Source organism: Apis mellifera, linkage group LG2, assembly GCF_003254395.2.
Source record: "Apis mellifera strain DH4 linkage group LG2, Amel_HAv3.1, whole genome shotgun sequence".
Lineage (NCBI taxonomy): Eukaryota > Metazoa > Arthropoda > Insecta > Hymenoptera > Apidae > Apis > Apis mellifera.
In genome coordinates, this window is record NC_037639.1 from 13,279,330 (window position 1) to 13,291,887 (window position 12,558).

Consider the following 12,558-nt stretch of genomic DNA (forward strand, 5'->3'; position numbering starts at 1 on the left):
CTCGGAATACGAAAATATTTCAAATCAAGACGTATTTTTAGACCGTGGCTAGCTTCTGCATATACGCACAGGTGCATCGGGTGATTGCAACAAAAATCAGGAGGAAATCGCTTCCCGTGACTCAGAGACTAACGTTAAAAATATCGCGAATCTATTTTCTTTTCTCCCTCCTTCCTGTTTTCTCTTCGGGAGATCGTTTTATAATTTAGAAGAAAAAAAAGAAAAGAAAGAAAGAAAACATTCGATCGAAGAACCGCGTTTATTCAAAAAACTCGTTCCGAATAGTAACAGAATGTGAGTGCAAAACGAGTGCACATAGAAAGGGAAAAAGATTCTTGTCGAACCTGACCTCTGGCAAACGCCATCGGGAGAAAAGATATATATTCCGTTTACATGTTTCTTTATCGACAAAGAACAAAGGTTATGGTTAATTCGAGGATAACATTGCACGTAATGTTTTTCTTTTTATTTTTCCTTTTTTGCAATGTTAATCCATACCCTCGTTTCAAAGAATAGATAAAAAAAAAAAAAAGGAACGCGAAAAAAAAAAAGAACGTTAAACGAAAACGCGTTGTTAACGTGCCATTACAGCGCCCTCTTTGCTCGCCAACTGATCCCCAAAGACTTCCGGTTGCGGGAAACCGATGTCACCGATGTGGTATGAGGGTCTCAAAATGGCGTCAAGATAACGATCGTCTCACGTTATCGTATCATCTTATGAATTATTCCACATATATATATATATATTATTCTAAATTCTATGAAACGTATAAATCAATGTTCAATCATACTCGATATTCTTTTACATAAACGACAAAAAGGGTCACGATAGATCGAAAGAATAAATGGAAAAATGGTAGTATGGCGAGAAGAGGAAACGAATATATTTTTTCTTCTCTTTTTTTTTCCTTTTCCTTTTTTTTTTTTTTTTAATGTTCGAAGCATGATAGTCCCGTTAATCAGAGCTCAACGCACGAACGACCCAGTTTTTTTTTCTCCGCGATCAAACGTTTTACCACGATGCTCGGCTAGTTTAAACAATAGAAGGAATATCAAACCCTGCGTCTGGCGGACACAGATAACCGAGCTCGAACGCGGCCCCGTCCGATATACGGGAGGAGGACACCGGGATCCTAATTTTCCGGAACGGTGAATCGACTCGAGCTTAATAGTTTTGCTACATTCGAAGCGAGCAACAACACCAGAAGGGATCCATCCACCAGTTTTTTAATTGGAAAAGTTTGAGACGACCGTTGACGGATCGACAGAAGAACGGATCGAATTCTTCGACCGAATAATCCGCGACGCTTTCCTTTCGAGCGTTTCTCCCTCGCAACGCGCACCTTCTCCACGCGAGACGCATTCCCATCACGTTCCGCCACTTGCTTCTCGGGATGATTACGGATGTAATCGTTTCTGTAACGTTATGTATTTGCAACGACCTCTGCGCGATAAATCCACCGACGACAAGCGTTCTCCCCCGATTATGTCATAAAGCAGAAGACTCCGGTGTGCCAAGTGGTTTGCGCTAATAGCGACGATTCTTGGAATGTATTTAAACGTATTAATTCGAACTAGACTCGAACGACGAGCAGTTAAAAAAATATATATATATATTTATGCCTTCCGGTTGCGGAACTTCCTGTTTACGCAATTTCGTAGAATTAGGAAATTTCGATCTCTTCCAACCAAGAGAACGAAAGGAAAACAAATAACGCGATCGCGAATTGTTCCAATTCATTCGAGTCGTCGAGGGAAAAAAAAGAAATCTCCGAAACCGAGTCGTCTTTTTTTTTTCTTCCTCTCTAATTGCTCGAGAAATATAAGAATCTTCACGACGCTTTGAAATTTTTCAAACGGCATCGAATAATCGTTAATTGTGAAAATAAACTTAAGCTTTGGTAAACGACAAATCGTATCTACGTGTAGGAATACAAGCAGATGCACGCCGGGGAAAGCATTCCACGGCGAAGAGTGGAATGGTACGCGGCTCGAAGAGCTAACGTTTTCCTGCGGAAACAACTTAGCCCCGAACAAAACCGCGGAATCTCTGCCAATACTCGTGGCCAGGCATAAATCATTGTCGGTGGCATAAACCCCGATGGACGGAGTTAACATAGGCGGAACGAAGCGCGACGAGCAAAAGGGAAACAAGCGATCGCGCAGCGATTTACCGCATAGCTTCACACGCGCGCTCATAGTTTGTTTCGCGCTTTTCGTTTCACACGTGCTCGATAATATGCAACCATGCAAGATTCGAAGAAAATGTGGAAGACCGTGACAGCTGTTGAAGGAAAACGAGAATGTATCGCGCGACGCCTGGTCAATGTCGAAACGCAAAACTTTTCCCATCCCTCCTTCCCCCATTCGTCCGTTTCCAAACGGATCGTTCGTTAATACCTCCGCGTAATATCCTGTTTTTCTCTCAAAATCAAAAAAAAAACAACGATCGATCAATTTCACAATAAATATCCGATAATCTACGCTCTAATCTCTTATATCTTCGATTTTATGCTGTATCATATTTGTTTTCGCCATGCAATTTATGTATAGAAGGATGAAATACAAATACGATTATATCGTTGTCGAAAATTACTTGCACGAAATCTTTCGTGACGATTGAACAAACGTCACGATTAAATAAACTCACAATTCGATAATCGCCTGGACAACGAGCGATTCATTTGTTTGATTACTGAAGCTGTTTTTTTTTTATGATTGGCAAAAAAACGCAGAAGCCATAGGAAAAAAAGGAGGGAACACGGAAGAATCGTTCGGGCGAGAGGAATAAATCAAAGAACATCGCGATTTTATCGACTGTGGCGAACGATAAAGTAAGTACATTCGATGAAATACAAATAAGATCGATGAGAATTGTTTTGATTCCCTTCGAAACGGGCAAGTTAATTAACAAAGTTCATACGGAAACGTCGGTGTGTACCAGCCCCGACGCCAATTACCAACTTGAAAGCCCCGAACAATAAAACGCGGAGAAAATACGTAAGCCGTGAAATATACCAGGCCAGACAGAATAAATATGAACACGTTGGAAGAGCATGAGAACGTTGATCCGCTGGACTAGCAGACCAAATATGGCGTAACCGATCGTTTTTAAAATCCGCCTTGAAACAACCGCTTCGCGATAAACACCAATTCCTCCTGTTTTTTTCCAACCTAAGATACGATACACACCGCGAAGAAGAAGAGCAAACACCGCGAACGGAACGCAATAACACCGAGCCGTTCGTTCGACTTTAAAATCATACGACGAATCGCGGAAATTCCAATTTATCCCCCCTTCGGATAATGCAGGAGATCGCAATCTCTCCGTACCTTTCGTCTTATCGTATAACGAGCATCGGATCATCGATCGTATAATTCGGTATACTTTATCGGTCCTTCAGAACGTTTCCATCCCATCCCAGGGAACGATCAAGAGGCAATTAACGAGAGAACAGGTAGAGGAGTAGGAGACGGACGAGGAGCAGGAACACGCGTGTGACACCGTTAACGCTCCGCGTGGGTCAAGTCCGAGCGGTAGCCGAAGAAGTGGCCGTCTAAAAATATGTATCGCGTTTCCGTTGCCGAGTTGGCAAAGAACGCGTAGCCAGCCCACATCAGGGGGTTGGGAGAGAAGGGAGGGACGGAAAAGAGAGACAGGCGAGGCAAAAGAGACGGGCAAGCAGGCAGGCAGGCAGGCAGGCAGGCAGGCAGCGACGAGGCGGCGTTAAAAGGACGTTACACGGTGTGCGGCTAGTCTAGCCGGATCCGGGGCCGAGTTCATTTCACTTTGCAGTCATCAGGTTCTCCTGAGTCACTCGAGCCAGCGAGTCGGCCGGCCAGACAGGTTGCTACCTGCCCTCCAACGTACGTTTCACGCGGCCGTGTGCGTGCGATACGAGTCTGTGAACGAGCATTCGCATTTCCCTCGACGCGAGAATCGACCCGCCAGGATTCCACTGGAAAATTGCGAGCGCGATGTGTGACGACGAGGCGTACATCTCGCACGCCACGCTCCGTCTACGCCCCAGACACCATAAGGGAAATTGAGAGAGTCAGCTGGATAGCCGATGTGAATCAGCTGACCGAAAACTTAACGCGTTGCTTGTTGGATGGAAAGTGGATCGGTCCCGGAATCATCTCTCGCTCCGGAGATTTGATCCGACTACACGCGAGCTAATTTCGACGAGTTTTCTTTCCCTTCCCTCTGTTTATTCTCGAGGCAAATGCTTATCTCGATCCGCCAACTTTGGGGGAGTTGCGTAATTATTACAAGTTGCGTAACTTAAAATATGAAGAATCGTACGACAAAATTGTGGACGAAGAGAAAAGTATGAGGGAGAGGAAAAAAAAGATTCTATCGCGAATAATAAAATTGAACGAGTACGAAACGGCAATCGAGACACGAACGCAGCCCCCTCGAAGGGGGATCGATCAATTTTTCAAAAACGTAATCGTGGGAACCGTTGTAACAGACACGATCGACCCCCTCAGGTAGCGGCCGGAAGGTTTTATGTACACCGTTCCTCCAAGCCTACGGTTTGGAATTTCGTACTTCCTGTCCCCGGACGAGCACCAAAGTTCCGGCCGAATAAAGGATACAACCAGCTTATCCGACGAGGCAGCAACGAGAAGAAGCCTATTCGAAATATACGTATTCTGTACCGTACCTCGACTCTCCCGTTCGACCGGTTTTTACATCGGTTTTACCTCGACGGTTTCGAGAACGAGGGGAAAAAAAAATGAACGTGTAATTAACGCGATAACGCGTCAACGATGAACGACTAGATTAATCCGTCGAGAGTTACGAAACGGATATAATAAAACGGGGCTCGTTCGACTTTCCACTCAGAATTTCGAAAGTTGTACACCATCGGTGGTCGTGACCACCACCGTGATGACGTCACAGCATCAGCTGATCGAGTTTTCCACCGGCGACCGTGTATTATATAGGGAGAGACGAGAGAAGAGACAAGAAAGTTCCGTCGTACCCATCTGCGAGTTCGAAGGTGGAGGGGAGGGGGGCCGGCTACGAACGTCTGTTACGACATGTAACACGAGCACGTGCGCACCGCAAATAACTGCGCTATAGCTTCTCCCGTTTCTCCGCCGCCGAAAGCGGAAATCAATTCAAAAGTCGGCTTAAAAAGAACCACATGGCGCCTCGAAAATGTAGTAAACACCACTTCCTATTGTAAACGTGCCGACCTTCTCTGCTGAGAGCTAATAAACGTTCATCGATAACAGGAAAAAAAAAACAGGAATTTATTAACCAACCTACTCGTTTCCTCGTTTACGTTCTTCTTTTCGATACGTGCAACCAATGTTAACTAAAAATCGTGAGAGCAGCGGTCGATCAGAGATTTTTCCTCCCCTCCCCTCGTGTCGTCTTGGATCGATAAACGGCATCCTCCACGCGAGTTATTCCGCGCGAACAGTCCGCTGAACGTTGCCACGAAGCGTAGAAGCCGATGCGACAGAATATGTCCATCCATCGCGGAAGATAGCTCAAGCCGGTGCGCTTCTCGAGAACACAAGCATAGTTTCACCGACCGTGACGAAGGCAACGTTGCTTCTGGAAACCACGGCTGATCCAAACTCTTGGTCACCGAGATGGCAATACGAGAAACGTCAGGGAGCGCGCAATGACCGCATCATCGTCCCTCGCTAAGTGCATTTACAGCCTGTCCACGTGTGGCCACCAACGAGCTGATAAACTGATAACCGAGACGGAGAGAAAGGAAGGAGAATAACGCCACGTGGCTCGATTTCCTGAGATCTAACGTTTCTAATTGTTTTCGCATTCTGAACCGAGTGAAAATGCGATTCGATGATTCGATCCAATTTGACGATAAAACGGAGTGGAGCTTTTTTTTTTTTCAATCGTTGGAAAATCAATTTACGTAAATTGCTGATTGAATTTCAACGATAGAAGTGTTTGTCGTGCAACTGATAAAACAAACTCGAGTTTCGTTCTTCCGTGATAGATACGCGCGCGCGTATTTCAAGAAAAATTTGTTGTTCGGCAAATGATTACAGGTGAAAAGATTATTAAATTGGTAGAGGAACGAAAGAAGATAGAGATCTACTAGAGAAAAGGAAACGAAAGCATGATCTGATTAATTTATCTGGGAATCTAAAACATCTAGGATTATCGTGAGAAATGGAGAGTGAACGATTGCAACGGTTACTCGATAAAATTGAAAACGAATCCCGGCATTGGCTAATCCATTGTTCAATCGAATCGCGTTTCCATTGATTTCGAGAAAAATCGAAATAATAAAATGGATAAATAAACGAATGTTTCGCGCAAAGTGACTGGCCAACTACCTTTCTTTTCTTTTTTAGTTCTTTTTTTCCTCAAACTTATCTTCGACGAAGGAATATACGAAAAAATTTTCCACAAACGTTTCACCTTCAATTAGCCGTATCAGTCGACGAAATAAAATAATCTAAATGGCGAAAGAACGGCGAAATCGAGAATTGATATCCGGAGTAGAGTTGGGAGCATGTGAGGGATCAATGCGAATCCCTCCCCAGTTCATCGGTGAAATTAACAAATTTTTAGTTTCGTCAAAGAAATTTTAACAACGATGTGATAATCACAGCGGCAAATCTTTCGTGGTCACGCGATTGCGCCGTGCTTATTTAGCTAACTTTATTCCTGCTGTAATGAAACGGGCAACGAACTAATCTCTCAAGAATACCCATTGGCTGGCTCGATGCATCAATGGAAGTCGGAGCGTGCAACGTCGAATTCAAAGTACGAATCTGCAATTAGTATTAATGGAATAGCGGACAAACTGGTGGCGTGTGTCCCTGCTACGATGCCATATCCATTGCATTAAAGTAATGAACAATATCGTTCACCATCTTTCGATTCGAATACGATCGATCGATGTTGAAAAAAAAAAAAAATCTATCAAATTTTGTACATCTCTTCTTTCTATTTATAAAAAAAAAAAAAAACAAAATCTGAATTTAGAAAGTTAGTTTATAACAATCGAACGATCGTTAGATGATGGAACGATTATCAGAGACGACGACATCGATGGAAAAGGAACACTTCACACTTGGATGATTTAGTCGGACAACCAATGTTCGCGAACAATAACGACGGTATTAATGTAGTACCTTTATCGCTACCTATGAAATCACTCGAATGTAAAGCGACGCCGACTCCAGACGGTTAACCCGTCGTCGTCGATCGATGCGATCGACGATTTTACGATACCGCGAAATACATCTCGGATACCGGTGTATACACACCCACGATTCAAACCATTTGAACCGTTGAAAAAAAGCTTTCCAATCGACCGACAAACTACTCCAAGATATTCCGCCAATGAGCGTGATGTTCACCCCACGAGGACGATGATACTTTCCTCGGGGCATTATTAAGGTCACAGTTTGAATCCGCGCAGGACTATAAATTATGGAAGTCCTAAATCACGGATTATTTATACCAGCCACTTGGCCCGTGCACAAATCGATACCGAAGTTTCGTCGGTAGGAGGGAAACGAATTGGAATCCAACCTGGTAAAAAAAAGAAAAGAAAAAAGAAAGAAGAAAAAGGCGAAAAACACAGGGGAACAAGGTTGCGATACGTTCGGCAAAGTGCAGCCATTGAACGAGAACGTAATCACGCGACAAACGCTTTAATATTAAGAATGAGTCATACGCCTTCGACGAACATCGTTCTAAATGCAACCAAACCAGCCTGGTATATGTATACTAGCGCTAACTTATCAAGAGATAATGTCGCTAAATCGTTACTAGTGCCGTTATAGTCGCTCATAAATTACCATCGCATCTCGTAATTGCACGGAGATATATTACCAACTACGATTAATAACAATCACGATTTCTTCTCCCGATTAATCGTCGTCTTTTAATATTTCGTTTAATTAACGGAATCCACGAATCCAAATTCTCGGTAGATCTTATTACAATAAATTCTTTTATCTGAATGATTCAATCGAGGTTTAATCTCGAATCGTTGATTCAAGTTTTTTACGATTTTCCGCTTGCAACGAGCATAGCAAAATTACGAGAATAAAATTGAAAAGTCCGTATTTTCGTATCTTTTCTCCTCCGACAGATGACACCACTGTTACGAAGACCATAATGTATAATTTATGGATTATTTACGACGATAAATAAATATACTTTTTCAAAATGTAATCAAAGAATAATATCCGCGCGTGAACTTATATTGTTCTACGGCCAACTGTTAAGTTTAATATATTCACACTGCCAACTGATCGATAGAAATTTAAATAACGCCGGCGAAACGCACATTGATTTTTCAAAGGGTTGAACGAGTGAAAACCGGAATCCTCCAACAGTATAATAACCACAATAAGAGACTGTGCAAGCGTCGTGTACAAGGCCGAGGGACTTTAAGGAACCGCCGAGGCAGAAGGACTAAATGGGGATTCACACGTGGCTGATCTTTCAGGGATGAATCACGGGAAGAGGCTAAATTTTTCAACCTCCAATATATTCTCGCCTCGTATTCCCAATATATATATATATAAGATACGGAGAGAAATATATCTGGAGATTAAATTTTTTTTAAAAGAAGGATTAACAAGAAATTCATCGATCGCAACGAACCTCCTAAAAAAATAAATATATTCGAATAGATGGGTCAGTCAAATCTGCTAATTCAAGTCAAGTTGAACATTATACATTTTACATGTCACGAATGCAGACTTCGATCATTTCGTGTGAATATTTAATTCAATTACACTTTATGCACGAAATTTTTTGCAACATATGCTCTGTTCCCCCTCACAAACAATAAAATTCGATCGCTGTAATTTTTCAAAGAGTCTTCTTATGTCAATGATTCGCGAGAAATCGTCATGAAATTGCTACGATTATAAAAAAAAAAATCTCAATTCAAAAGATAAACAATCTTTAAAATGTATCGCGCGAAAACCGAACAGTAAAATGTTAATTTCGTATACACGCTCGACGAACTGTACGCGATACGTCGATAAAGTTAGCACGAGGGTCCATTCGCAGCTGGGTAATAATTCAGCTGATAACGCGTAAACATAATTTAATGTAATATAGAGAGGACAATATTTGTCGGAACGCTGAGTGATTTCCGAAAGACAACAGGGAAAGAGACACGGAAGTCGCCCTTTTGTCTACGTCCCCTAAACGCGTAATATCTTGTTTGTCCGAGAAGCGTACAACACTTTGATAACACAAACCCTATACCTTTTGTAATATTTAAACAATTGATTACTATTTAAGATGGATCTAAGTATGAATTTTCTAATATTTTGCATTTCGTGGTATTCTTTTTTTTGAAAACAAGCCTTCAAAAGCTTCGTTCTCGTCATAAAATTCCGACCGGATGATCGTATCGAAAAGAGATTTAACGCATTATATCTAATATAATATCTATAAATATAATCTAATCTAATATATAATCTATAGCTTACGTGTAATAATATCATAAGGATATAAATATTATAAGAACGAAAAGAAAGAATGTCGTTATCGTTTTTCGAAAATTTGTCCAGAATTTGAAAAATGTAAAAAAAAAAAAAAATAGTAAATTTTTAGATGACGAATCACTATCACAACTACTGCTTACCATGATCCTTCAGGATTTCAACACCAATCCCTAAACTTCGATAGTTCTAGTTTCCATTGAAGGTAGGTTAGAGGTTTACCTAACTCGGTCTCTTTGAGGACGAGCCTTTGTGCCATCCAAGCCAGAGTGTTTCCATTACAGCGAAGAATATTCGATTGACACGAATTGATAGAATTCGTGGAAAATGAATTTTTTTGTCTTCTTTATTTTTTTTTCAACGAGAATACGCGACTCATATATATATATAAATACCACGAACGACACCAACCACAAGAATCTTACATCTATCTATCATATCACGATGCAACGTGAGAGCCAGTGGTAGGCTCTCACCAATGTGAACGAACAAAAGATGGCAAAAAAAAAAAAAAAAAAATTTATACAAGATATTGGTGGCAGCTGTAAACATTGACATATAATCGGTCATAGCATGCTTACATATAAAAACATTTGTACCTGGTAAAATTCAATGTTTATTGAGAGAGTTCATTTAATCTTAATCACGCGGAAGAACAAACAATTCGATGCATTAATTATCTTCAATAATTATATCCTATATTATTAATAATATATATTTAATTTGTACAATAAAATCCAATTATTTTGGAATTCGTGAACGAATACGTAATAAAATCTGGTGAGAAGATGATGGCTGGTATAAACATCTCTGTATTCGGTGCACTCCCTCTTAGCATAGATAAAAGATATAAATTTATCACGGTAGAATTACGTCACGCGTAAGACCCGAACTTCGACGATAACTGAAACGCTTAAATTCAACGTCATTGTTCTTAATTTACGCGATGGTCATCCCTATAGTTGATTTTTTCGACAAGATAAATCATCATAATAAGATAAATGACAAAAGGTATATTGTAAATGATAATACGAAATGAAAAAGATAAAAAAGTTTGCAAATAAAATTAAATGAGATCAGTTAAATTCTATTTAAGATCGATCGAAATGAAATATTGCTTCAAAGTTCCATTCGTTCCCGCAATGCGAACACTTTTGAAAAGGTTAGAAAGAATTTTCTGAACGACAACACATGGCTCCATTTTGTTTAATACGTATCATAAAAAAAAAACTATTTCATATCCAAATATCACCATGATTAGAGATATTTTTAGAAGAAAAATATAAATAAAAAAACATAATAATAATGATCATTATGTATTCAAGATCGTATTCAGAACAAACGTGTGTGTATATGTGTATGTGTGTGTGTGTGTGTGTGTATGTATATATATATATATATATATATATATTGAGAGATTAAGAAAATAAATATAAAGAAAGAATGGTTATTGCAAAAAAAAAGATAAAGAAGGAAAAAAAATAAACTTACCAAGTCGAAGTTCTCCAAAGTTGCCAGAGCCAATTTTCTTGCCAACACGGAAGTTCGGACCGACCATGAGTACATTAGAGGAGGAGGTGACACTGTACCTGGAGGAATACGCGTTGAATCTGGTAGCATTACCGCTACCACGAGAGATCCTCTTGGTCGTTTCCTGTTCGCGTTCAGAGCTACGCGCGAGCTGTAGCTGTGTATCTCTACCGTCTCTTTTCTGCATGGTGCGAGTGTCCTCTGTCGTGGCAGAATAATCCGCGACAGTCTGTTTAACGTGACAGAAAGGATCGATTGTATGATAAAAAATTGCCAATGTTAGTCCCGGATCGAATTAATGGTGTAAACGATGCACGGCGTTTAATTGGGGATCGATCCCCATTCTTGACATATTTTCTTCTTTGGTCTTCCCTTGGATGGCCGCCGATGAAAAATAATACTCCAGCGGCTTCCTGGGAGAATACACATATGCACGCACACACACGCACACACCGTAACACGGCGAGTCGCAGGTGTCACGGTTTGTCGGTCGATGCCTTCAGGGGATCAATCCCCATGCTATCCTAACCTCGAAATGAATTTTGGGAAATGTTTACACTTAAAAACGTAATGAAGAGAGCAGATGAGAACACGCGCGAAACACACACAGCTCTATCTCTCTCTTTTTCCCTTCTTCTATCTCTTTTTAAGGGGCTAGTAATTATCACAGACGGGAGAGAGTGTTCGTCGTGTCGAGGACCCTGGACGATTCCATACCAATTTCGACCTGCCTCTTTCACCCGGCCGGCCGGGAGGAATAGTCAACGATAGATATCGCGTCTCAGTCAATACGGCGTGCATCGCCGTGACTGTTCTGTCGCACGGGAATACACTCGGAAACCTCCTCCATTACAAACGGCCCCGCCGCGTGCGATCGTGATCGTACTCAATCGTGCCCCGATAGTGCCGCGGCCTCACCACCACAGACTCGATTCTGCGGTTAGATTTGGGAGCGCCGCCGAAGCGGCTCTGAACTCTTTCCAGTGACACGCACACTAGCACATGCACTTTGCGAGCTTCGTATGTTCTTTCTTGTTGAAGGAAAATCCGCAATCGTGTCACCAGTATGCCCGATCGGCTATTATATGCCCACACACAAGCCCGTATTAATTGTAGTTCCTTCGCAGTCTTCACTTTCCAAGTCTTCCCAAATTTTTATTTCGAAAACTGATTATACAAATATGATTATCTTTAGATATACTGTTTAATGATTGCACACACGATATTTGAAAGACTTGTCGAACGCGGACAAACGATCGCGGACAAGCTTACGCTCCTGTCTCTCGCGCTCGACTCGACATGGGTGAGATTTGTTACGAGGCTAGCAGTGCTGCCAACTTAAAACAAAATAAAGCTGCGTTTTCAATATTATCGACCTTTCTTTTTAAATTATCTATTTTTATCTATCAATGATTTCTAATTGTTTTTTACGTGATGAAATATTTTTTTATTTATATTTAGATTTCCTTACAGATATATATTTAAAGTTCTAATAAAATAATTTAAAAATGAAAAATTAATTAGTATTAAAATTTGTTACTAGACCAGCATGAA

The 12,558-nt window shown here is 41.0% G+C and overlaps 1 protein-coding gene across 11 annotated transcripts in view; it reads right to left on the reverse strand.

Moving 5' to 3' along the window:
- The window catches only part of LOC410831 (casein kinase I), a 45,650-nt gene extending 33,333 nt beyond the window's left edge, over positions 1-12,317 (reverse strand). For 9 of the 11 annotated variants that reach the window (XR_411318.3, XM_026439293.1, XM_026439292.1 and 6 more), the window contains exon 1: positions 10,966-12,317. Coding sequence is in view for 10 of the 11 variants with exons in the window: in XM_026439293.1 (XP_026295078.1) it covers positions 10,966-11,191 (226 nt within the window). In the remaining variant the exon portion in view is untranslated. The remainder of the gene's footprint in view (positions 1-10,965) is intronic. The other 2 variants (XM_006569011.3, XM_006569010.3) reach the window with 1 other exon arrangement.
- Between the last annotated feature and the right edge of the window lie 241 nt (positions 12,318-12,558).